The sequence below is a fragment of the Leptosomus discolor genome, chromosome 6 (genome assembly GCF_034619465.1).
Source record: "Leptosomus discolor isolate bLepDis1 chromosome 6, bLepDis1.hap2, whole genome shotgun sequence".
Taxonomy (NCBI): Eukaryota; Metazoa; Chordata; class Aves; order Leptosomiformes; family Leptosomidae; genus Leptosomus; species Leptosomus discolor.
In genome coordinates, this window is record NC_141396.1 from 52695818 (window position 1) to 52723405 (window position 27588).

Genomic DNA, 27588 nt, shown 5'->3' on the forward strand with positions numbered 1-27588 from the left:
GCAGTGATCTTGTAAAAGGGTCTGGTCTTCCTCCGAAGGTCCAGTGGTAGGCAGGTAGCTCTTGTCCTCTGGAACTCCAGTGGGGGGAAAAACTCCTCTGGGAATCCAGTGGAAGGAGGCTGCTAGGGTGTTGGAGATCTCCGTTTTTATTTGGCATGGACTGCTTGGCTCCTTCCCCTGGTGGGAGAGTCTCACAGTGGGATGGGGAGTCGTGAGGCAGTTCCTTGATGGGCCCTTAACAGGAGATAGTCCAGGAGGGAGTTATCGATGGGTCAGGCGATAAGGCATTGTTGTGCCCAGTAACAGGAGATAGTCCAGAGGGGGCAGGCAGGGAGCACCGCCCCACCTGGTCTCACCAGCTCCTGAAGATGGTAATAGAATACTTTGTTTTTTCCCTTTTGGCACATTTTACACTGTAACCTAGGACAACCCTAAATCACAGTGAAGATGGATGGCAGTGTTTTAGATCATTACAAATTCTCAGCAAATAACAAGATACCAATATACTGCTTTTTATCACACTGAAAATGGTACCTCCTATAGTGACAATTTTGCAAAATATTCTGTTGTAAGGTTATTCTCCAAGCTCGGAGCTTAACGAGTCTGAGCTGACTCATCTGAGAACAGATGTCAATTAAAGAACTCAATCAAACATTGAGAATAAAAGTCAATTAAAGATATGCAATTGTTTTCTTCAGAGCTTAATGTATCCTTTTCCCTCTCTCCTTTTTCTTTGCCCGATATATAGGACATGTGAGTGTGAGTTAAGGAATTTTTGAGGACAAAGTACCTGGAGGTCGTGGGTTTCTAGATTTCAGAAGCTGCAGTATGTGGACTCTGGGCAAGAATTACATGGCTGCATCAGAAGTGGATATATGTTGAGCAAGCTATATTGTATGCATTCTCCTGTAAGACTTTAAGGAGGCTGAGCCTCCTGAGGTTAGGGACAGCACTACAACTCGGTAATCGAAGTGCTCAGTGGCTCAGATGTGTATCTATACATGCACACGTGCTTTAGCTATAGGTGTTCATGGGCTTTTGAATACATGCACAAATGTAGAGTTTCCATGATAAGAGAGATTTTTAATGCCAGTTGCTTTCCAGTTTCAGGTGGTAATCTGCATGTAGCACTGTTTTAACACTGTATCTTGGCATCATGGAAGTTTGGTTGCCATGTGAATACAAATCTGCAGGGGGAAAATTGAAAGCCTGTTATTGTAGTTTACCAAGTATCCTGTGGTGCTTCTTGGAAAAGATTGCGAATTATATTTTTACACATTAAAAAGGCAGCTGCTGCCCTTGAACTTACAGATGTACTCTTACAAGTGTTTTATAATACACTTGCACTACATTTTCTGGGAAACTAGGATAGATTTTTTTTTTTCCCCTCTATGTATTTCACAGATTACCTACTATCTATTTGATAAATACTTTAACTTTAGGTCACACAGCTCAGTAGGGAAGCAAAAGGAGAAAGAACAGATCCTGGAAAGATGCCATTTTCACTGGCATTTATTAAAATCATTTCTGTAAGGGAATGAGGAAAGGTAAGCTCGTCCTGTTCTGCTGGGCTGATGTGGGGGCTCCTCAGAACTTGAGACAGTATTATGAAGTTACTTTTCTCCAGATGAAGAGTTGAGCTACAGCTCAAGCTCCTATGCCCTGATTTGTAGAACATAACACATCCTTAAGGTCAATCCGTTTCTTACTGATCTGCGTGGCAATAACATCTGTGTTTTGAGCAATGGCGAAATGCATACACCTTGGTGCAAAGCTGCAGATAATGCTTCAATCTAAGAGTCAAGTTTATAGTGTCTGCTCAGCTGTGAAATGATGATGATTATGCTGCTGATTTTGTATTGATCTGTGTCTTCAAGTAAAATTGGTTCACTTTGCTGTAGGTTAACCCAGCACTTCTGCTGACTGGTATTGTGTGTTTGACTCGGTGACAAGTATTTCCCTGCTGGTTGCTAACCTCTGGATTAAATTTGTGGCAAGAGTGGCTGGGATCACCGCCAGCCTGACTTGGGCCGTTGATGGCTTGATGCCTTTTTTGGTGGAGAGCATGGTAGTACTGTTTGAAATGACAAGCAAAACAATTTGGTGTGGCAACAGCTGGTATAATTTGTTTATGTCCATAATGATACTGCGTTTTTATCTGTAAAAGATTTTACCTGTATCCTGTGAAATGACTATCATAATGAGTGGTAAGTAAATGATAATGTAATTTTTTCAGATACATTTATGGGAAGAAAAGTAAGATTTTTTTCTTTTTTCAGTAATAATTTTTTTTTTTTAAGTCCTTCACAACTGTTTGTATTCCATTATATCTACCTTTGGATCTAATAGGGCAGAGTAAAATAATTTTAAAGTGATGTATATGTTGAGTAAAAATGCGTTCAGGGAAAAAGTGTTCGTGGTGCTCAGTGTCACCGGGGCATTAGAGAAATGCATGAATTTCAGTTTGAGGTTAATAGGACAGCAGCTTTGTTCCTTTTGTTGCTACAGGTGCCTTAAGTGGGGCATGAGTGACACTGACAAAAGCAGGCAGTAGTCAGCATGTTAATAAAACCCACTGGAAACGGGTGGTGAAGCAGTCCAGGTGGTGACGTTCTGCTGCCTTATGTAGAAATGCATTTGGAGAGATGCCAGCCCATGTTTCTGAAGGGGTGCGTGCCGGTACGATCACATCTCGCATTAGCTGGCTCTGTGTCATTTAGTGCAGGAAAGTTATTAAGAGAGAAGGTGGAACTGGGAAGCTTGAGTACCATGTTCTCAAGTGTCGAAGTGGTGCTTAGTAACGAAATGGAAAGGTCAGCAGTGAGAAAATGAGCAATGGTGGGAAAGGCACAGCAAAGATCCTGTTTTTTAAAGTGTTCATTGTAGTTCCTCTCTCCATACTGCGTTACTTGAGGGCAACCATATCACACATGGTTATTGGAAAAAAAGGCTTTGAGGGAATGTCTTCATATTATTGTTTGTGTTACTTACAATAATTGGAGCAGTTACCGTGCTTCTGAAGAAATGGTAGCAAGCCTTGCTGCGTCTTTGTATTCCAACAGCAGAACTGAACAGTCATGTGCGTTCCCTTGCCTTTTGGTGAGGAGCATTAGACCAGCTTCGCTTGGCTTCCTCTTTGGTTCCCTGACAGTATGTTCATCCAGGTGACCTGAGGCAGGTGAGTGTTTGCAGACCTGAGACCTCTGAGGGAGGCTGCTGGGTCTGCTGGATCTTGCTCTGGCTCCCTGAATCTGCTGTGGGCTGAAATCTGCTTCCGACTGGATGCCAAGGACTTGGAAGCAATGGGAGCTCTTACGTGTGTTGGACTCACAGGGCTCCACTTGCTGTCCCGGTGTAATTTTTTTCATTTTAAAAGTCTGGTTATACTCTCAGTATAATGAAAATGGTGTTTTAGAATGAAGTTTTGTCCAGGAAAACCAGTAATGTCATAGGGGATGTTGTCCCTTGTCTCTGGAGTCAGTTTGTGTGCATTCTGGCACATGCCTGCCTGATATTTCAGGATATTCTGAGTATGAACAAGTTTTGGGTCCAGTTACGATTCTTGGGCTAGATTCTGTTGAATGCTTCATAAAAAAGAATTTAATTCTCTTTAAAACATTGGCAGGGGCCTTTCTAGGAAGACTGTTTTCAGCTGATAAATATATTTTGATAATGATACTTTGACATAAAGAACAGGCTTTTAGAGTAGACTGTGTTCTGCATTCTTAATGCATTTTATTTTATTTATGCTTCAAGCGTTTTAGGGTACTGTAATGAAGAATTACGCTTTATGTTATACTCAGAAGCCAGGGAAGCAGTATTTGAGTATGAAGTAAATATACATATGCACAGGCATATATTTTACGTTAGACACTTTTTACAGTGGAAAGTTCTGTTTAATGGTGGGGATGCTGCTGAATTAATAATAGCACAGAATTGTTGCTGTCTAAGCCCATGCTGAATTCTTCATGTGATGTGGAGAAATCGTCTTTTCCTCTCTATTTTCCTGAGTGGGGGCAGGGGGGAGGATATGTGTTTTCATTTTTTTTTTTTTTTTCTTGTCTTCTGCTATCTTATATATCAGTAAGACTGAACTTCATTTTGGTTACAGTTACTATAAAAACTAATAAATGCAGTACTGGAGTATCTAGATGAAAGACATTCATGAAATGAATTTGAGATGGAGAAGATAGATTAATTGGTATCCTTTCCATTCTAAATGTATGGAGACCTTAAAAAAGAGACTTAGATATCATATAATGTCAGATGATTTAGTTTGCTCTAGAGATGTGTCTAGTTATTTGGAAGAGACTGCTGTGAAAGGAACACAAATCCTGAAAAATGATACAAAACTAAAATTCCTGGATAGAAACCTTGTTCAGCCTTGTACTGTGAAAAGTTATATATGTGATTTTCCTTCTAGAAGAGAAAATAAATACAGCTGTGTCCGTGAGAATTGCTCTGTGTTGTAACTTGACTGACTTGTCAGGAATAACTGTATAGAAGCATTATTTGCCACAGAGGGCTCCTTTTATTGATGACCTATCTCTGTCTACCTCAAAGACCGACTTGAGAGCAGAGCCTGGAACAGTCACCGTGTAATTGGAACCTGCTGAAATATCGTGCCCATCGTTTGTTTGGAATGGTACGCAGAGAATACTGTGGCTCCAGGGTAGCAAAGATCACATCCAAATTTTTCCAGTGATGTAGCCAAACCTGAAGGAGTTTACCCCTCCAGCCAATTGTCTCTTGAAAGCCTTCCAATCGTCAACTTTCTTTTCTTTTCGTAATCACTGTTAAAGTGTACTGGAACATCATCATAAACATTTGTTCTTCCAAGAATACTGCAGGCAGTAACACAGCTGAGAGGCATTTTCATTTGGGGTGGGTTAGTTGCTGCTTTCACTAGACGTGAAGTACTGTAAAAAGGTACAGATAAATCTTGTGGTCTGAAACTGATAAGTCTTCGTGCTGTGACTGATGTTTGAATGGCATGAGCTGAAACTTCTCTAGTAGTGGATCTCACATCTTGGAAGCTTTAGGGTAAAAGCAGATGCAGTTATTGTTATTACCCAGTGAAATCAGCCTATACAACTCAGTCTTATATTGGCTTGAAAGCTACAAAAGCTTTTGAACAGAAAGCATCCCAGTGCTTTATTTATTTATTTTTTCATCCCAGTGAATTACTTCAGTCCCAATGCTTGGCGCGTCCCATGTTTTAAAGACATTAATGTGCAGAAGTCTAAAATGAAAACTTTAGCACTAGATTTAGTCTTACAGTTTTCCAAACATAAGATTATATCATGGCTCCTTTGCATAAATTATGGTGGTTTAAAATAAAATCTAAGAAAATGGATAGTAATGGTGAGACATTGCTTTCTTCAGTGTTGTTTCTTTGCTCTCTGTTCTTTTTTAATCTTTGGTTTTTTGCTTCATTTGACTAGAGACAGATGAGGGAGATCCTCTTAGCTGAGGTATCCATTTAACTCTTTACCAACTCCTGAGGGAATTAGAATTACGTAATAAAGTTTTAAGGGAATGTTTTCATCATTGTACATTTAAGTGGCTATTTTTTACTGTTAATAGAGGGGAGCAGCCCAACAGAGTAAAAGAGAAGCAGAAAGGCATAAGGTGTAACGAGACTTTTGAAATTTATTTCAGCAGTTTTTTTCTAGGTTCAGTGTTAGGGAAACTTATCTCCTGATCTGTGCCTGAGAATACTGGCTGGTTTCTTTTCCCATAGATTACATCAGCTCATTTGTACGGGCTGGTACTCTGAAAGCTGGAGCAAGAACTTCACTCTTTTTGCCAGCCAGAGAAATAATGTCTCGGGTCCTGCTGGTACCACGGAGGTGGTGTAGGGGAGGGAGGCACAGCTCTTGTACAGCTGCATGGAGTCATGCTCTTCCTCATCTGCATCAGGGCACACTGACAGCCCTGCCCTTGACATCTCTGTGAAAGCCTTTCCCTTTCCTCAAGTCACCTGTGCTTCCCTCTCCCTTTGCTCCCCTGGCAATTGTTTTCTCTTCCCTTTCGACATGCTTCCTGGAAACGTGTAGGGCTTAAACATTGCTCACTGCTTGCATTCTTTTTCTTTCTTGATAAGCGCCTTCATGGTGTTTTTGTTCTTTTCCACCGACCAGACCATACCAGGCAGTTGCTCTGTAATGTCAGGTTGTGGGTGGAGAAAAGATGGCAAAGACGTCAAGTAATTTGTGTAGTGCCCAGTCAGCTGTGGTTTCCTCTGTGGCATGCCCTGGATGGGTCTGTTCTTTTCTTACCTGAAGTCCCTTTAAATAATGAAAAAAACCCAGTCTTCTGAGATGAAGAAACATGGATTAATTTAACTTTTAAGCATATGATAAGTCATTAATCTAGTATGTGACACTACCTCTTTCATTAATGATAGTGGTGATTGTGCAGTGGCAGTGATAGCCTGTTGTCCCAGGGATGACAGGAAGGAAGGAAAGTAATTTCACCAGATTATTTCAGAGCTGTTTAAGTCTAAGTGTTTTACTCAGTTTAGACTTCAGTCTGTTATTGAATCAGCATCAGAGCTTTGGCAGTGCAAACTTAACTGACTTTCATTGTTCAAAAGGAAGGAAATAACATCTTATTTTTCTGATAGAATAAACACATTTTCAGACCTGCTCCCTGTGCTGGAGCCCACGTGCACTGTTAAAAAAGCAGCGACTGTGTTGGTTTTTCCTGTTTGTGGCAGAAGCTTTGATGCGTGTGGCTCAGAAGTTAGTTGCTATGGCACCCATACTTCGTCCTCTTGTAGTACCTGTTTCTATCTCAATAGACTCATGAGTTCAGGAAACAGTTTTTGGGAATTTTTTTTGTTAAAATTTTACCATGAAAGATGTAGTCTCATCCTTTTCTGGTTTTATCTTGCATGATGAATTCTGACCACAAGTCTAAAAACATTTCTGAAGAATTGAAGCAGAGTTTGGTGCAGTTTTGGAAAGTTTACAGATGGGCCACTGGGATTTGCTGAGGTTTTGTGCTTAATAATTTAAATGTTGCTATTTCTGAAGATTTTATAGAGCTTAGGCTAGAGGCCCCTGGGATCATCTGATCTGACCTGCATATGAATCATAAGCCAGTAACTTGCATGTAGTTATTCTTAAATTGAGCCTAAATACTCATGCTGGACTAAAGCCTGAAGATGTTTGGCTGAAGCAATCTTCTAGAAAGGGAAAACATCAAAATAAGTTGAGTGCATGCTCCTTGAGTGTGGAGCTTCAGTGCCTAATTATCCTCCCTTATTTTTTTCCAAGTTCATAATCAAGATCTTCCTGCTTACATTTTCCACTGTCTTCATTATGTTGTGTGCTACGTTACAGAGAGCTTTTCGTACTTATCCTTCTCCCTCTGTGAAGATACATGTCAACTACAGACATCTCCCTGGTTTCCCTTTTTCATCAGCTAAACGGTTTGAACTCAGACTCTCATCTGAAGACATTTTCTGCAGTCCTTGTCATTCTTGTACTCTCTTCTATACACATCTGAACTTTATTCTTTTCCTTTTAAAAAGTGCAAACTGAGGCTGTATCCAGTATTTTCATTCTCAGTAATGCTTTTTAAGATCTTGTTTTGAGATTTAAAATCTTACTTGGGCTTTAGCCCAAGTCTGAAACTGAACTGTTTTACAGTTCGCTGCTTTTTATGGCTATATTGGAATGCAGCTACTGTGGCTTTAGGAACTAAGTTTCTCACAACGTACAGGGTGAATCTCATTCTGCTGGTTGTCTTAAACTTTAGTCTTAAACTTTAGTACAGTTATGTACCAAATTGTTGCATGCAAATTCTGCTTGCTTTTTTTTTCTTTGTGAGAGAGTGTATTTATTTTGACATAATAAATCAGAATGCGCATTACACTAACTGTTATTTTGGCATGCTACTAAGGGAGTGCAGTCTTAAGTATATTTACGTGCAGTTGTAACTCTGGTCTTGTCCAAATCATCCAAAATTGTGTGAACTGTTAGACACATGATCTCTTAGCTGAAGTGCACCTGAGGCTGACTTTGCGTTGGCTAACCAAAAATTATGTTGATTTAAATATGTATCTATATAGATATATGCATGTATATGTATACATGTATTTATAGACAAACACCTTTTGGTTCCTAATCCTGAGAAGACAAAACCCTGAAATATTCATGGAGTATCACACTGTTTAGGTGTTTACAGGATGGGAGTTTTATTTTGCGTAACTTAACAGTCCTTTAGTACTGAAAAAAAAAAGAAAATGTCATCTTTGTAGGAAAATATTCCATATCTGTTTAACTAGAAAGAACGTATACAGTGAAAGATTCTTGCTTTAGACTGTGTATAAGATAGTGACTTCTTCTTAAAAGCTGAGTGTGGAGTGCAGGGTAACTGTTGGAAGAAATACCCACTTTATATCTTTCCTTTGTAGGACTATGATAAGGCACAGAGCAGACTGTTAGCAATGGAAAAATTTTATATGCAGATTTCAGTAATTGAAATTCTGGCTCTCATTTTCCTCTCTTTGGAATAGTAGAGTATTGCTTGTGTGACTTTATATCTCTCTTTATCTTTGACTGTTCCATTATAAAATGGGTAAACCTTTCATATTATGGCTGGCTTCATGATGCTTTTCAAATGCTAGAAAGAACTACTGGTAACACTAAAGCACTGTGAATATATTATTTTCTTTATGATGGAGGTAACATTTTGATGGATAATGCCCTTTGGTAATGAGTTACTAGCTTCAGATATTTGTATATCATTTGATCTCTTTCTTCTGTAACATGGTTTCTAGTGACAGATTTGTAAGAATTTGGTTCTATATTAATAAAGGCATTTGTTTTCAAGTTGTACAATAAATTAAGACATCTAAGATCAATGGAGACTGAAATCTTACTTGCACATTATGAAGCTTCATCCATTCTAATGCTCCTGTATGCAGTGGTGGTGGCCTGAGTGATGTGGTTCCACAGGTGGCCTGTGGGATGCTCCGATTTGCCTGATACTTTTCTCTGGAGGAGCTGGGAGTGATCGACTTGCAGGTACACACCAAACAGCACTTTCTTCTGCCTGCAAGCCCACAAGACGTATGTTGTACCTCAAAGGGAGGTGGGGAGCCAGCCTCTCTCTGCAGCAGTTGTTGTCTTCTGGCCACCTTGTGCAGGGCAACCTGCCCTGGCAGGCTTTGCTGCTCCCTGTACCCATGTTCTCCTCTGATTTTTGTGCAGGCAGTTTGAGAAAGACAGGTGGATATGTTTGGCTGCTGTTGTTGGGGGAGGATGCGAGAGAAGGGATGTGGAGAGAACACACATGGTGCTTTGTGGGGTTCAGTGGCGGGAAGGAACCACAGCCACTGCCTGGCAGTGGGCAGCTGCATCTCCCAAGATGGTTCAAAATCCCTGGTCTGGCCTCTGCAGCTGCTGAGACTGGATTTTGCTGTCCTTCTTTCAGCTCCTGTCAGAAGAATAACTATCTGGGAGCCAGTGCTTTTTTTTGGTAGTTCATGCTTTTTTTTCAGAAAGACTTTAACTTCTCCAGTTTACTGCTTCTGCATAATAGCCTTTTATAACACAGGAATCTTAAATAGTTTCAACTTGATGGCAAGATGTGGCCATTGGTTTTCCCTTCTTTTCAGCCCTGCAAGCAGACTGTACGCCTGTACCAGATTGTTATTACTTCACAAGCAGATAATTTTCTAGGCTTGAAGGAAAGGCATGCTTGTCTGTTTAGGGACAGCGTTTTGTAAGTTGAGTTCAGTTTCATGTTGCTGGTCCTATTTTGTTGACTGAATTTGCATTCTGTACTTTAAAAGATTTGTAGAAAAATTGTCTGTAGTGGTTTAAAATAAAAAAGGCATTTTTTGTTTATGGTGATGTATTGTGCTGTTTGATAAAAGATTAAGAGGATAATAAAAGACAATGTATTTTCCCATTACTGAACAAATTGCATCTTGAATTCAGCTTAATGGAAAAAATATCCTGAAATGGAAAACAATCTTTACCAGCACTATCTATCTCGATGGATGATTTTTTTTTTCTTCTGCTTCTCTATGTCTGAATAAGATGCAGGAAGTAACAGGAAAACAGTCTTCCTAATTCACAGTCCTTTTGAGTCAGAACTCCTAGTAGTAAGATGACATTCCTAGAATCTTCTCCAAACCTGGCTGCAAAGCATAGTTTCTGGGAGAATCAAAATGAGTTTCCCTTGAAATTCCTTTTTTTTTTTTTTTTTTTTTAATTGTGGCTTTGATGGTAATAACAATAAGCCCCCTTTCCAACTGCAGAATTGCTCTTCTGTGTTTCTAGGTTCTTCCTCATAAGAAAGAATCACAGAATATTAGGGGTTGGAAGGGACCTTGAAAGATAATCTAGTCCAACCCCCCTGCCAGGGCAGGACCACCTAGAGTAGATCACACAGGAACGCGTCCAGGCGGGTTTTGAATGTCTCCAGAGAAGGAGACTCCACAACCTCTCTGGGCAGCCTGTTCCAGGGCTCTGACACCCTCACAGTGAAAAAGTTTTTCCTGATGTTAATGTGGAACCTCCTGTGCTCCAGCTTGCACCCGTTGCCCCTTGTCCTGTCATTGGACATCACCTAGAAGAGCCCGGCTCCATCCTCCTGACACTCACCCTTTACGTATTTATAAACATTAATGAGGTCACCCCTCAGTCACCTCTTCTCCAAGCTAAAGAGACCCAGCTCCCTCAGCCTTTCATCATAAGGGAGATATTCCACCCCCTTAATAATCATCTTTGTTTATTCTAGAAGTTATGTCCAGGTAGCAGCAGCATGTCAGTTTGCTCATCTCTTGGGCTGCAGAATGCAGGGAGATGGAAAGGAAACCAAGAGAGCATAGAGGGGAGAAAATACAAATAGAAACTACAGTTGTATAGAGCATGTGGTCAGGAGAAAAAAGCAGGCAAGTGGAAGCTCTAGTAAATTAGTAAATAAAAGGGAAAAGAAGAAAGTATGGTGATAGATGGTGAAGGAATAGGGAAAGCTGTAGAGAGGAGAACTTGACCCCTGGGCAAGAAGACTTTGTTTTGTTTTCGTAAGACATGGGGCTTAATTTCCAATTGTGCTGAGCTTTCACAGGGGTATGAAGGGGGAGTGAGAGAAATTTAGAAAGTCTGGGATAATCACAGAAGATAAACGTATCAGTGCTCATATTTAGTCTTACATAAATGCCTCCATCAAGTGCAAGAGAATGTATATCTATAGAGATCAAGAGACTATAAGAGAGTTAAGGTTGAGACAGGCACACTGGGAGAGAAAAAAAAATGATGTGCTATTTTTATTAGCGTACTTTCAAGTGGATGCAGGCATATAAGAGTTTTGACAAATTGGTAGTGTAGTGGAATTTGAGAACAAGTAAATTCAATGGATTTTAACCTTTACAGGGGAAAATAATATTCATTGAAGTTTGTATAGGCTATGATAAATTCAAATCTTTAACATGGTAGGTGTTTTTTAGGACTCATTTGGTTTCATTTTTTTGGGGTTTTTATGGAAGTTGTCACAGCAAGGAATGTGTTCATCTGTGAAGTATCAGGAAAGTTCCAAGTTTTCATAATCTTGACCATTTAAAACACTCTGTTTACATTCAGCTGCAATAACTACTGATTTTAATCCCATCTAATCCTGGAAACTCATCTATCTACAGAGGGTTACGTATTTGTTTTATAATACTTAATTCTTCTACAATTACATAGAACAAGTTGTGTTCCTGTGCTTAGCAATGGCTTTGGGGCATGGTGGGAAGAAACTGATGGTAAATGGATAATTCCTGACTTCTTGTGTACAGACTTCTCAAGATGCTTTATCTGTTTTAATCCAAAAGCAGCCCTTAGAACTGGAGTCTAATCCCAAAGCTGTGTTGATGCAAATGATTTGCATGCCAAAAAGAGCCACTTGTGTGAAGAAGGATAAAAAACTGGACCTCAAGATGGATTTTGTTTACAATAGCTGCTTAAATATGTAAACTTGGTTTTATTAAAAAGAATGAGAAAATCTGTGTATAGCATTGAATAATCGTAAATGTTTTTGTGCTTTTCTTTCTTTCTTTCCAGATTTGAACATGGAATTCAATCCATCAGATCATCCACGGGCCAGTACGATATTTCTCAGTAAATCACAAACAGATGGTAGGTTACTGAATTTATTACAGTATTTGCTATTGCAGTTATCTCTAAACCCTTTGTTAGAATGCATGTAATAGTCTTTTAATGTGTAATTCCACTCCCAAAAGAAGAGGCTTTTATAGGCATCGTGTTAGAGTTGAAAGAAGTCACACCTTTAGTTAATTATTTTGTCAGACCCGTAGTAGAAGGTACAGGTTTGAGTCCTGTCGTGTCCTGAAATTGTAAGCTCTAAGTAGTCAGTGTATCAGAACTACAAATATGGATAAAGCTTGATATAATTATATTATAAAAATATTTTCCTTAAATCCAAAATTTTCTATGTACCTGTGGGTTGGTTTTTTTTTTTTAAACTCTGAATATTAGGCCAAGCTTCTGGGAAATGTGTGGGGAGTATTTTCTTGAGAAAATGCCAGTTAATATTAGCTAAGAAGACAGTCCAGAGTTTTCTCCAAATATAGCCAATACTGTAAATGAGCTTTGTGCTAGATTTTAATTGCAAATCAACCCCCATCCCACCCAAATGTTTTCTTTTTCTTCTCTCATCATGGGTTTGATAGAATCATATATTTGTCTGGAGTATTTTTTTATTCATACACAAAATGATCCCTCTGGAATTACATCTGTTAAGCAATCCTCTTGATAGAGTTGGTAGAATAGAAGCCATTTATTCTGGCTCTTTCATTCCCTGTTGGACATGTATGACATGTTGTTTTCAATGTCGATGAATAATCAATGCAAAACACATTATTTTCTACCAACGCTTTCAAAGCAGTTTCTACATTGTAATTCTAACTGTTCAGTATGAATTCTTTGTCCTTCTTTCTCCTGCCTATAAATGCTGTTTTCGATTTACATAGTAAATTGCAGTGTCAAACAAATCACTTAAAAGTAACGTAGTTTTTGCTTACTGTAAATTTTTTGCTGATTTTTGAGCATGAGTAGAACAAAGAGGATATACATTTAAAGAGGATATACATTTAGGCCCTGATTGAAGAGTGGCGAGTACCTCTTGCCCTTCAGCTTGTCCTTTTGAATTCAGCCCTGGTTCTGTCAATGCCTTATTATGTGGTTTTGGGTGTGATTTACCGTTCTAATCTGGTTTGGTAGTCTGTGAAATGAATGTGATAATATTTCCATAGTACACTGTATTATGAAGATTGATGTCTTATTTTATAGTGTTTTTATAGTGTTTTGAGACTGTATAATCCCATATGAATGCTACCTGTTTCTTGTTACAGCTTATTGAAAGAAAGGAACAAAAAAAAAAATCCCAAGTCCAACAACTAAAATTTTGACCAGACCTGATGATTATACTTACTTGTAGTAATAGTGGTTAATTTATTGCAATATGGAGTTAACTGTAAGCATTTTTTAAAATGAGAGTTTACACCCATGCTGGAATTGGCCTATGAAACTTTGCTCTAGTTTAAGTAATATGAAGAACATATTTTTGAGTGAGAACAATGAATTCAGTGAAACAATATAGAAACATTATCAACAAGTGCATAAGATCTGTTCAGCTATCCTTGATCATGGTGGAAAAAATTCCAAAGGCTATTCTGCTTGTACAAAAGAAAAAAGGTTCTGCAAACATTTATGTACTGATGTATTGCCAAGAACCATCCCGTTCTGGTGAGACAACTCATAGCGGTAAGCATTTTGTTTGGCTGTACTTTGGGCCCGTTGTGGAACCACATGAGCTGAAGGAGTTACCACACTCTTCAAGGATGTTGCCTAACACCAAAATGCAATAAAATGCTTGTTAAGGGGAAAATAGAAGGTGTTTTTAGGGTGCGTAGGCTTGTATTCTTACAGCCTGCTCTGGAGTCCAGGGGACCCCCAAGACTTCTTAAGACAATGCAGAAGGGGAGAACTGAGCTGGCAATGTTGAAAACACCTAACTTGGGCATGTAACTATCCCTTTCCATTACTGGTATAGTATTGGGCTGGCAAACCTTCCTGTTGACTGTAAGTGAAATTATTACCTGCAGACATTTAAATGCACATATTGGAGAGTTGAGGGGCATCAGGACTCAAGGTTTCATCCAGCATCTGGATGTGACTCTTGAGTGTACATCGCATGTTTGTACAGTGGGAAATGGCCAAGTCCATCACTACATGCTAGAGTGACTTGGCAACGTTACCTTCAGGCAGCTCCATGTTTGAATTTCTCATAACCCTGTACTCTTCAGCCTCACTAGTAATCTTGCAGTACTGTCCTGGCACAGGAGCGATGCTAGAGCTGCTTGTGATTAAAGTGTGAGTGAAGAGCAACAAGCTGACTATCCTGAATATAATGAGACAGGATGTGGCATCTCTGGATATTACATGGTCTGAATTTCCCATTGTTCTGTGAAGCTTGGATGTCATGCTGAGCATCTAAATCTGTCCTGTCCCGCTTAGTCAGTAGTCTGAATGCATCCTTAATTACCTGAAAGTTCAATGAATCTGCAGAAAACTTGAAGACACAATAAATATTAGTTTGATTCCTAACTGAAGTAGCTTTTCTAAATGTTTCCAACTCTTTGTGGGAATTTTCTAGGTGCTGAATCTTACATGAGTAATTCTTCCTGTTTAGGGAGCTAATAAAGAATATCAAGTTGTATGTCTATAATTTCTATGGATGCTTTATGCAAGTTCTCCCTTGGTTGCTGAGTTTGTCCTGTAAGCAGAATGGTCTAGGTGACTGAAAAGCTATGCACTATTTAATGTGTGGTTGTGGTTAAGCTAGGATTTCCAAACCTTAGCTCTCCAATAATGTAACTTCCTTTCCTTATAATAGCAAGAGCACAAATGTTGCTACTTCAGGGTGTTGGTAATGTTCTTTCATGTAAGTAGGTTACAGCTGTCCACCTCTCCTAACTTATATTAGGCTTTACACATTCAATGTACTGGCTAAATTTTGCAGTATCAGTGCAACAATGGGCTTCAGACAAAGAGGATTTTGAAATTTTATTTATATAGTGGATAGAAGTAAAGTAAGCTGTACTTACTCTTTAATGTTAACTAGAACAGTCTCCTGTCTTGGATAAAACAAAAAGAAATTATTTACAAACTCCCAAAACATGAGATGTTTTTATTCATGTAATCCTCAAGGATATTTGTCTTCGATCCTGAGATGGGTGGCATTAAGAAAGTCTATAGAAATTGGGCAAAGTTTCTATTATAGCTCAATGAAAAATGCATACGTACATGTGGATACCCAGACACACATATGTGTGTGCGTGTTTCCTCACTTTTATTTCATGATAATATATTTTCCTACTATTGCCAAAGTTCAACAATAACAGTTGAAAGTGCCTACAGAAAAAGGAACAGGTCATTGACCTTGAAATGAAAACTATGACAATTTGGCAGGATCTCAGTCTCCACTTGAAAAGTTCCATTCCAACTTTCAAGTTTTAACATGTTAGAAACTAGAAGTTTGATTGTTTAAACTGACTTTAAATGTGTTCAGCTTCATTTTGTCAAAACCTCATACTTGAAAGCCAAAAGCCTGAAGTTGTAGTTAGGAGTTTATGCTGCAAAATAAATATTAATTATAACACTACAGTCTGATCTGATGAAGACCATACTGTGCTGTATGAACAGTGCAAAGCATCTTTAAACTGACTGAAGCCAAGTGATGGAATTGCCTCTTTACAGTCATTTTAGCTTGGCAGAAGTATCCTTTTGCCTTGTGTGGCAATTGTCTTTCCCTTGTTTCAAGGGAAGGTTGTGATCACAAGAGAGAGTGGTTGTGACAGAATGGGTTTCTGCTATGCCCGATTCCCTGTTGGCATATGTTCTGGAAAGAGTTGGTCCTTCGCTGTGGCAGAGAGGGCCGGAAGCACAAAAGCACAGCCTTGTAAGCCCCTCACCAGAGAATCCAGGCTAACTGAATTTCTGTTCTGTGGGGAAAATAGGGGAAAGGAGGTCAGCAAGGTGCTTAGAAGAATGTGCAGCACAAGCAGCGCTTGAGCAGGGAGAAGTGAGGGGTGCGTATAAATACGTTAATACCTTCTGGAGATTGGAAATAGCAAATGGGAATGAGCTGTGACTGATATTCTTGCTTTGGTAAATAAATGATTGTACTTTCATGGGGAATTGAATAACAAATACAGGGGAAAATACAGAAGAGAAAAACTGAGGTAGTGGAAAAAAGGTGGTTAAGATGAGATTTGGAGTGTATGTGCAGGCTGACTTTATAGGATTTTGTGTGTGGTATAATTGTTTGTGATTAAAAAACCTGTTCCAATACTTAACTGTGTTCAAAATTTTGCAGTTAATAGGTGTTAATTTTCAGTTATGTATTCTATTAGGTTTACATGCAGCTTACCAGAATTGTTTACTGCCTGTACATTGCAATACGCAACACTAGAAGTACTTTGGCTGTTCTTAGAAGTGAGCATCTACCATCATTTTGTTGTTTCTGTTTAGGTTACTTATGTCCCTTGTTGGTGATAAATGCAGTGTGTAGAACTTAAGTGTAGTGCAGTGTTTTAGCAAGACTTCGATCAGCTTAACTATATACTAGACGATCAGAAATTTCCTGCTGTTCCTGTTTAATTCTGTTTCTTATACAATGTCCGTAATTGTGGATCTGAGCATGTACTAAGTGACATAGCTAACATCTGTCATGTGTGATTCTCCTTTCTGCTCCCTGGGAGGAAAATTATGTAAGGATTTTTAAAAGTTTTTTCTTATTTTCTTTTCATTTTATGTCTGCATTAAACACAATTACTTCACAGTATTCACACATACAGCCTTGTTTCTGTGAGATTGCTTGCTTATAAAAAAAATCACAAAAAATGGCTTCTCATCCAACAGGGAATGGACAGGCTATCCCACCATTATAAACGCTCTTATTTTGCGAAGTGCATTGGGTTGCATAGCTTTCAAATCATGGTGCACCGAAGTGCATTTAATCACCTACAGCATGAAATCATTATTATTTTAATCCTGCAGTTTGATTTATGTGTTAGTTGCCTCCAGACTTGTATCCTAAATTTTCACTGGAACAGAGCTCCACAGGCTCTCTCTGGGGTGAGTTAATTGGGAAAGTGCTTTAAAAAAATTAAATAGCGTATACTCAATCAGCTGTAATAGGCATTTCCCTGACAATTAAGACTCTATACATCTATCTCCCTTGTTGTTGCTGTTTACTTTCTGAGTATTTTGACTAATTGTGGCTTTGACATGCAACCCTTGCTTGTGGTGACTGGTTCATACTCACCGAAGTAATATATTTACATTGTTATATCTGACATGAGTAATAGTTTCAGGCTTGCACCTGATCATTATAGAAGGCAGTGGTGTAATGCATATAGTTTCAAGGCTCCTCTGTGGGAGTTAGTGCACAGTAAGCTATGATGAGAATTTGCTAACTCCGTGGTGTGGCTATTTAGGTGCTTTCATACCTGCAAGGTGTAGTGTAGGTCACTTTTCAGGAAGGTACCTTGCATGAAGGCACTGGTGGCTCAGGAGTATCCATGCAGAGAACTGGTGAAGGATGGCTAATCCATTGCTAACTTGGGCTGTAGCTTACTGCATATTAACTTTCCCATGCGGACCAACGCCTGGTGAAGTACCCAAATGGATGAGAATTTTACTCCATCACCACACTAGTGAGCATAAATGCCTTTATGCATACGGATATATGTTCCTTTTGTGTTTGATATATAAATATACTTGGTTAGTGCAAAAGCAATTATAATGTTGCACATAGACAGCCTCCTGTTCTTTTTATTATAAATGGTATGTAAGAAGTTTAATCGGGAAAAATAGTCATGTAATATTTCTATCATATTTTGTGTTTTTGCAGTGAGAGAAAAACGCAAGAGTCTCTATATAAACCACGTAAGTGACAATGCCTCGCTATGCAGCTTTCTCCTTGTTGTCTATATTATACAGTAAATGAGTTACATGATTTCCATTTTGGTGAGAGGGTGCTGATGCTTCACATGTCTGTCCTGCATCAGGATCCAGAAGTATAGGTCTTGGCTATTGAGTTAGCAGAACAGATCTGTCGGTTTGAAGACAGTATCACACTCACAACCAGTGTACGTAGATAATTTGGTACCTGGGACAAAGAGCTGCACACGTTTGTATGATTTTTAAAATTATTACAAAAACTCTTAAAACTTTAAATTACATTTGTATGCAAGTTTGCCTTGGCAGAGAGCTGCAGCGTTTGATATTTACACAGAAGTTCTGAAGTGCCTGACCAGTGTTGATGCAATGTAAATGTGGATTGACATGTGGTACATGCTGAGTATGAAGATGGGGTTTTGATACACTTGTGTACCCTGGGCATTTTTCAGTTCAGTTATCTTTTGTTTGAATCAAATTTTCAGTGAAGCTGAGAGCAAATCCCCTGTGCCTGCTTTGGGTACAGGACAAGGCTCTTTGCCCCAGTTAGTATTGTTTGTACTACTGAAGCACCTGCAACCAGTATATTAAGCCTTGTGCTGAAATATCTGGAGTCACACCTGAGTAAAATTGAGGAGGGAAAGCACTAATTGTCTCCCAAACAGTATTTGCCTTTAGGGTGAACTGGGGAGAAGTTCTCAAACCTTCCTCTGTCTGCAAATACAGGCCATCATTTCATGAATCATTTTTAACAGCTGCTGAAAGAAACATGTGGTTTTTAGCCTCTGTACCCCTTGGTCCTGGAGCAAACATTTGCGCAGCTGCAGGTAAACGGGATTCGGGCATGAATGGATGTAGATTCAGCATGGCTGAAAGCTAAAATGGATCTGCTCCTAATTGTGATTCCCTTCAGGGCTTGCACCCGCAGAAAGGGGGGAGGCACAGAGGCAGGAATGAGCTGCCGAGTGGGGTGAGAAGGGAGGACTGCTTCATTTGTTGGCAGAACTGGTTTGTGCTGTTTCTGAAACTACTGCCTGGCTTCAAAAGCAAGCTGAGATGTTCAGTTTCCCAAGAGTTGAGATTTTTGAGAAGTTTGAGGTACTGTGAGGCTTATAAAAGCCTTAAAGTTGGCCCCATCAGGTTAGCAGATATTCTTGGTGCTTCTTGCCTTCTATTTCTGTGTAAAACATTTCCGTTGCTTACAGTGCATGTGAGGGTGGTTTGCAGTGCAATTGTATTGTTACAAAATTACTTGTAAAGCTAATGCACTGAGTTCCTGTAAACTTAATAATGTGTGCTCAGTAATTTCTAGCGTGCTTTTTAGCCTCAAACTTGGAGGTTTCAAAGCAAAAAAAAAATTATTATTTAGACACCGCAAAGTATTAACTGAGTTTCTGTGACAGTCCACCTTGTGCCATGGATGAAATTTTCACACATCCTGAATCATTTCATGTCATGTTAAAGGTGTGTCCTGCATTAGGCAGATGGCGAGTGGATTCCTCTGGTGGATTGAACAAAGATGACTATTACAGTGCTGCTGGAAGCACAGTATTGCAAACCCTGGTATAAAATATCTTTAGGCAATGCTGGACTTGTTGCAGAAAAGGGAAGGGTGATCATGCCACTGAGGAGTTGAGTTGTTGGGAGCTCAGTGTAGCAGCTTATGCAGTTGATACCCTAAGCACTATACCTCTTCCTAATTTTTTTTTATTTTTTTTTTTCCAAGTATCATTCAAAGCCTTAGCTAAGGCTGCAGCAGTGTAAACTTCCCTCAGAAGTCTGGTTTACTGCTACCTTAAGTCTGACTTCTTGGTACTTATAAAGTACTCCTGAATTACAAAGCTAAAAATAACCTTTACGAAGCTGAAGTCCTTACCATGGCTTTCTCTGTTTGTGTCCTTACAAGTCAGTTGAGTTTTTTAGCGAATACTGATAGATAAGCTGTACTTTCAAATGTGGCCTGTGAGATTTAAGTCGTTACTTCAGCACACCTGAGAGCATTCATTCAGCACCTCCTGAATATTCAGCCTGCTAAAGCTGGCGCAGAAACTGGTCATCATTTTTTGAAGTGGTTGCTGTGGCCTTTAACTGGCAACTGTGTTTAGGTTTGTAGACTGCAGGGAACCGTTGCAATTTTCCTAGACAGCCTGGTTTGAAGAAGTTCAAGGAAATAGATTTAACAATTCTATGGGACAAGTGATGGATAGTATTTACATGATAAGTGAAATTATGATATACCCTATTGTTTGATCAGTTCTTTTCCACCATTTTTCAGTGTGTGCTAAGTGCGTTTCTAACAAGAGCTATTGCTACTCATCTGTTTCCCTGCTGATGTGAAGTGCTGGGTCCCCACATAGGCTCTGGAGGAAACAAGTCAGAGGACCTAAATTTTGGAGCATTGTTTTGTCTTCCTTTTGCAAGAGCTCATCACCATAATGCAGCGCTCTTCACTTTTGTGGTTTTTCCATAATGTCTTTTTTTTTTTTTTTTCTTCTCTAAGTCTTTTATACTTAGTCTTCTTTTGTGATAAATAACCAAGATGAGCAACAAAGTATTTTTATCCTTTTATGCAATATCTTACTGGTTATTTTTCAGGCAGAGTTGAATGTCTCCCACGTGATCAGGGTAGCTGGCTAGCAAGAGAAGTATCAGGAAAAGTTGTGCTTTTTCTTTTTTTAACTGCTTGTCTAGCTCTGTGTAGTAACAGATAAGAATAGTAGTACAGTTTCAAAATGTTACCTATGAAAAAAAAATGATTTAATATTGAGTCTTCCTCATTTAAAATGCAGGTTTCTCAGTATGATCACGCCGTTGCTCTTTTCCTTTCTTGCTTGCTTTTGTTTGTAGAATATTTTAATTGGCTGAGTAGTTTCCTTTGATCCCCAAATACAAATATTGGGTTCCTGCTTCAATTGACTGTGCCTTGGCAAGGGCTGGCAGTTGCCACGTTTCAGATTCACCTTGTCAGTGGGTGTGATGGAAGAAGCCGTCAGCTGTTCTTTTTTTGGGGTGAGGAAGGCAAGGGGGAAGGAACGAAAGTGGAGGGTGACAGGGTGCTATGGAGAAGCTGTCATCTCTGTCTTCCAACAGAGCCCAGGGAGACTGACAACAGGCTGAGGATGGTGCTGGATCCTTTGCATCCTTGTAGGTGCTAGAAGTTACCTACCTACAGTGTACCTGGTGTGCGTGCTTGCTTTCCTCCAACCTATTTTAGTTTCTAAGCAGTTGCAGCAGACTCTACTTCCCTTTCCCGTTGAACTGGCGGTTGGTTTTTGTTACAGCTTTAATGCTGCTTCGGTGTGCACTTGTCTCTGCTTTTAATCTGCTTAGTCAAGCTGCTGAGGGGGATAAAGATGCAGACTGAGATAGAGGCGTTTCCTTTTTCAAGAGGAGAGATTGCATCAGCATCTCTGCCTGTACAAGGAAAGCAAACAGGAAGACATGTTTTATGGTTAGGGGGGGGAGGTTTTTTTATTATTGTTTGCAGTAGTTCTTTGTACTGGGTGATTATTTTTTGCAGGGGAGGGAAAAGTTTTCTCCATCAAGTTTTTCTAGAAACTTTCCCTTTCAGACAAGATGAAAATGTGCTGTTTGCCAGAGTACTTTCTTCTCTTGACAAGATAAGCTCTTAGTTGAATCTGTGTTTGAGGAGTAATATCCAGTAAAACTAAGAAATATTTTTTGCATATTGGAATATTTCTGAAGGAAGATAAAGGGAAGTAATATCCCTCTTCTGCATTTTTTTTTTTTTATTGTGGAGACCCTTCATCAGCCTTGTAGCAACAGCTTCCTTTCAGCATCATCTTGTTTAGGGATCTGGACATGACTTCCACTGTCTGCTACCTGGCAACTGGATGTTCAAATCCCAGCAAACTAACACTGTTTTTATCATTCCAAGTAAAAAAACTAACATCTGTATAGACCAAAGTTTTTTCAGCATCCTGGGGAAAAGTTCCTGGGCGTCACTCATGTTCCTGTGAGTGACCCTGTAGTGATTCATATCAGGGGAAGCTTCTTCCCAGTGGCAGTCCTGCTGATGGGGACTAGTGGAGAACAGGGGGGTGCTCTGCTGTACGTGATAGGGCACAAGCAATTTCTGTGAGCCTTTTTGCACGCTTGAAATGATGTCCGGTATTTGCTCCTCTGTAGCCCCCAAATTTTCTTGTCAGATTGGATAAAGAGGCTGTTCTGCCTCCCTATTGTAAAACTACTAGGTAATCAAATGCTTTCAGCTAGTGATGATAATAAAAGTAAATAAGATACATGCTGAAATGGGAACATAGTCTGAAAAGTAGTTTAATCCCTGAAAGACGCAAAGCACAACATAAAAACAACATTTCACATTTTAAGTGGGCTGCGGAGGCTGGCTATTGTAAAGGTTTGTAATTGCTGTCCAAATTCCTTAGGATATTTTAATTAACATTCCTCACTCAAAGAGAAGAACAAGATAAACTGGAAGATAGATTAGAGGCTTCTCAGGTCTCTTGAAGCTCTCCTAGAGATTGCTTAATGTGGTCTTTGCCCTTCTTCATTGCAAGATCACAAAAAACAGGTCTAGAGGGGGCCTTTACAGGCCATCTAGCAGATTCCCTGTGCTGATGCCGTTCCTAACAGATGCTGTTTAAGATGCTTGTTCAGGCTTCCAGTAAGTTAGAATGAACCGGTTTTCTTTAATGGCTGACCTAAACTTACTGTTTGAAATATTTTTTTTTCTGGTATCTTTCAGCCCCTTGCTGCTTTTCCTATCATCTAGGATGAAGAATTTTACCTCTTATTAGCCTCAAGGCAATAAGTTGTACGAAGTGACAAACTTTTCTAGGGGGAGGAACAAAAGATAACTTTTAAGATAGAATGAGAGCATGCAGGAAAGTGTTTTTACAAGGTTGCTATACAATATTTGCTGTGGTGGAAGCCTAGTAAAGTCCCTGTGGTCAAATTGCACAACACTAGCAATTACATGCTATGTAAATATAAGCCTTTGGGCTGCTTTTAGTGTTCAAAGAAATATTTAATCTTCCAGGTTTGTAAAACAGGGTGCTTTTCAGTGGTTAGGTAGGGCCTGTGTGTGCTGCAGAATTTACCAATGGGTGCTGAGCCTCCCCAAGAGCCCGGTGGTATGCTGGCGTAGTTTTGTCTAGTTCACATGAGAAAGGACAAGCTTTGAGAGCAAAAGAACTTGCAAGTACAGGTCTGGTCTAAGACATCAGTTTTGGACATTATCAAACATTAGTGAAACTAATCAACTGAGGACAAGGTTGAATCATGTCATAGACTGATGAGGTACAATGGGTGTTACTTAAAAGCGATTGGACTGGATCTTTTTTTGTTGTAGATGTTGGCAGAGAAAGGTAAGCATACAATGGTGCAGTTTCCTATAGCTTTTGTTCAGGTGAATATATCTGTATCTAGCCAGTAAATGTAGACAGTTATGCTGTAATATCAAATTTATGCACAATGGAAATAAATGCAGAGCTTTGTAGAGCCACACAGAGAATGGTGTTGCATGACTGGCTTGATTTTGGAAGCACTTTGTTGACCTGTAAAATCATGTTTCTTCTGTGAAAAATGTTGTCAGAACTACATCATGTCCTGAAGCAACAGATGATCTCCAAGATAGGAACCTCCCTTTACCAAGTCAGAAGCAGCCCTGGTATTTTTGCTTGCTATTGTATTTTGGCTTCGTGTGTACTTTTACACGTCAGTTTTGCCTGTTAGCATTTTGGCCAGCCTTTGGTGCCTGGAAGCTAATGGGCATGTCTTCACAGACGGGTGCAAGCAGAGCCCAATTTTTCCATGGGAGGAAACACTGCTTAATAGTACCTTTTAAAATCATGCAATAACTTAACCTGGTTTGATGGAAGAAGAGACAGTTCTATCATTATTTAGGACAGAAGCTGCAAATTATCTTTTGATGGATAAATGCAAAAACACGGAAAAAGGCTGAAGCTCCTCTGCCAAACTGGAAGCTGACTGGCTGACGGCCAGCTCTGGTACAAAAGCTATATAGCTTCATTAGAGAAGTGTTGCGCCCAAATGAACAAACCCTGCTAAGCATCAGGGAAGCATGCCATATTGGTGTTGCTAAAGAGCTTCCAGGACAGAGCTGGATGGTACCCCTTCTGGTCAATTCTGAGTGTGGGTTTTGGTCAGTATGCACACGTCTGTTAACTGTTTCTACTCAAAACCACCCTAAAATGACTATTTTAACAAAATAAATAGTAACACTTCCCCTTTCCCCACAAATTTAGGTTTAGTTTCTGAGTGATGCCAAAGTGAAAGCTGAGAGAAATTAATTCTTTTATGTATCCTCATTGTAATTTAGTTAGAAATTTGTTGTAATTCCTTTCATAGCAGGCATAGAAGCAGTTCTGCAGAGCTGGTATGATTTTGATGGCAAACTAAGCCATTCTACTTCTGATAGAATGTGTTTTATGTAAACTTCAAGTAAATTCTGTTGTTCAAACATCTTAAAACAAACATGATTTGCAAAGTTGGAAGATTTCAGGATGAAACTGGGAGAAAAATAAAGCAGTGATATTCCCTTAGTACTAGCCGTGCAAGAGGGGAAACCTGCTGTTTTTAAGAGCTTGAAACACCTGGCATTAATGAAAGTACATTGAATCTTGATGTCTTAGACCTTGTTCTGTACACATGTGAAAGCTTAGCAAGTTATAAAGCAAATTTTTCTATTATACATCTTTTCCTGTACAGAAAGACATTCCACAAAACTGCTATTATGTATTCATTATAACCTGTAATGTCTACATTTCTTAATGAACATCTTCGGTTGAAATGAGAAAAATAACAACTGCTTCTGGAGTAAAGAGCTACAAATCTTCACAAAAAGAAATCACCAAGTAGTAGGAAATTGGTTCAGAATTCATCTCAAGAGGTTGTTCAGTCTAGTTTCTTGCCTAATAGCAGAATCCCATGTCTAAGCTGTTCCTGACATATTTTCGTTTTACCTCTTCTTTAGTCTCCCAGTGATGAAGATTCTATCGCTGCTCAAGTCACTCAAGCTATCTCTGCTATTAGAAAAAGGTGGTGGTTTGGGGTGGGGTTTTTTGCCTCCTCTCACACTTTCATGTCCAATCTTAATTTTCCCTAGTTCAATATAAGCCTGCTCTTTTGTATCCCATCTACAGTGGTCACGGAGAACATTTGCTTCTTTGGAACTCCCTTCAACATGACTTAATTGTTGTTTTGTTGCTGGAGAGAACCCCTCCAGTCTTTCAATTTTTCCTTCTAAATCAGGTTTTTCAAACCTCTGACTAATCTTGCTGCTTTCTCTTCCTGACTCTCTGAAATCAATTAATCTTTCTTGAAATACAGTGGTCAAAAGTGGACATAAAATTCCAGCTGAGCAAAGGGGAAGCGTGCTCTACCCTTGTATACATGGTAACTCCTTAAATCCCATACAGTGTTCTCCTTTTTTTTATAAGAGAGTCCTCTGCAAGTTAATGCCAGCTGCAAATTCAGTAAAAAAATACCTTGATTCTGTTATCAAAGTTACTGCTCAGTATTTTATGTTGAGTAGGCCAGACTTCTGTGGAATGTCCCTTACTTCAACCTTCCAATTTGAAAGTGATCCCTGGGTAACCAGAGTATAGTTTTCCAAGTAGTTTTCCCCTGCTGTGTTTTCCTTGTTTCATCCTTTGAGAATTTTGTGCGAGATGAAGTCAGAAGTCTTGCTGAAGTTTAGAAGTATGACATCTACTGAATCTCAGCTTGGATACAAAAGTATCACTACTGCAAGTTAAAGTACATATGAAGTAAACCCCACTTCATATCAATGAGATACTTTTAATTTGTAAATATTTGTAATATCAGAGATTGTCAAGGCTCCACATGTCCTATGTTCACTGTCATGTTTGCATATGAAGATTTACAAAAGGAGCTATATGATCGTGTCAGCCTTAATGGTGGGACAGAACTTGAGAAGGAGCCCATTAATGTTAGAAGGTTTGGCTAATTTCTTCAAAGGCTCTATGTATGCTTTCTCAGCTCTTCTGTTTTTGTCATGCTTAGAGCCTCTATGACTTGTCTAAATGGAAGATTTTTGTGGTCAGCCAAGATGCATTTGAAATGTGAAGGCATTAAGCTCCTGTACCATTTCAGGTGTACACATCCTTCCTTGAAGAAGGGGGTTTCTCTGTAGGACAGTGCTGAATACTGAAATGGTGCTCAGTAACCTCTTTTGTCCTCTGCAAGGATGGAGAAGGTTCCTCTGCAGCATTTTATGGACGTTCAGAAAAGCCTATTTGAACTGTGGGACTTTAGACGTCTTCCAGCTTCGTCAAGCTAGAATATGAAACCAAGAGTGTTTTCCAGTAATTTGGAAAAGGCAGAAAGTCTGTTACCTGGCGTACCATATGGCTGCAGTTGGATGTCAGAGTAGAAGCTGGGAATGTTGATCTACCGATAGGTTAGTTATTCACATGGCACAGATCTGTATGTATGCCCAAGATAGTAGGTTTACACTTGGCACCATTCTTCAGACTGGGAGAGGTACCCGTTTCTGCCAACTTGTTCTGAACAGAAAGTGAGGCATAAGCCACCACATACTTTTCTGAAGTGTGAAAAGTTCTAAGCCTAACAAAGTGTGATGTGGGCTGTAAACCGTGGAGAGTTCTGTGATGTGGTAGTTTCAGAAATAAGGTGCATGGCTGTAATTATTGACATGTATCAAATGTTGAGAGTGCTGTTTACATAAGAAAATGTAAATCTGACAGTGGTGTTGCTCCAGAGTTGTTTTGATTTTTACTCATGCTTGCCTTGGATGAATCCAGTCCATTTCTCTTCAGTTTTATCTAAACCTTCGAAACATGTTGACACCTAAAATGTAGAATTAAAACTTTCCATGTACTTTTTTTTTAAATTATGCTGAAATGTCTGTACCTCTTCCTTTTTTTTTCAACCACTAAATAGCCTCATTTTTAGCTGGTTTTAAGTTACTTTGCCTGTATCATGCCTGTGGAAGGTACTCAACAGACTAATCCAGAAATTTTAACTGATCTGTGGTAGAATAAAAGCTGTGAATCACCAGTCCACGAGTAATTCTCTCTGTGTACATCAGTGGTAGATAATACATTTCAGGGCAGTAATGCTTCCAGTGTTTCTAAATTTTCTGTTTGTTGCCTTGCTTAATGTATAATAGCTTGGAAGGTAGATGGATTATGAGCTTCCAAAGTATTACGAAGTACCTTTCCAAACTCCTGGAGAATTTTCGGGGGGGGGGCGGGGACGGGGCGGGAGGGGGATAATATTAATTTTCTCAGTAAACCTTTTCACTTCCAAGAAAAGCAGTTCAGCTCATGATTGTATTGGTCAAGTGAGGGACCTTGATAGAATTTGTTGGTGAGCTTTCAAATAATTTGAACACAATTCTTCTACAATTGTAACAGCTTCAGACATTTTTTTTTTTTTCAATTAACACAAGACTTCTAATGCACTCTCACTCATAGCTGGGAAAAAATAGAAAGATGACTCAGATGCATGTAGGTTTTACCAGGAGTCTATCTGTTCACTATCTGATGGTTGCTGCTAAGAAGCCTGCTGCCTATGGAAAATGAAACGATAGTGAGATGATGGAGTGCTGGCA

The 27588-nt window shown here is 39.3% G+C and overlaps 1 protein-coding gene across 3 annotated transcripts in view; it reads left to right on the forward strand.

Moving 5' to 3' along the window:
* The window catches only part of CCNY (cyclin Y), a 124099-nt gene that overhangs the window by 63093 nt on the left and 33418 nt on the right, over positions 1–27588 (forward strand). Inside the window, exons 2-4 of one of the 3 annotated variants that reach the window (XM_086466641.1) lie at positions 12066–12140; positions 17941–17975; positions 21055–21078. In XM_086466641.1, coding sequence (XP_086322767.1) covers positions 12066–12140; positions 17941–17975; positions 21055–21078 — 134 coding nt within the window. The remainder of the gene's footprint in view (positions 1–12065; positions 12141–17940; positions 17976–21054; positions 21079–27588) is intronic. The other 2 variants (XM_086466642.1, XM_086466644.1) reach the window with 2 other exon arrangements.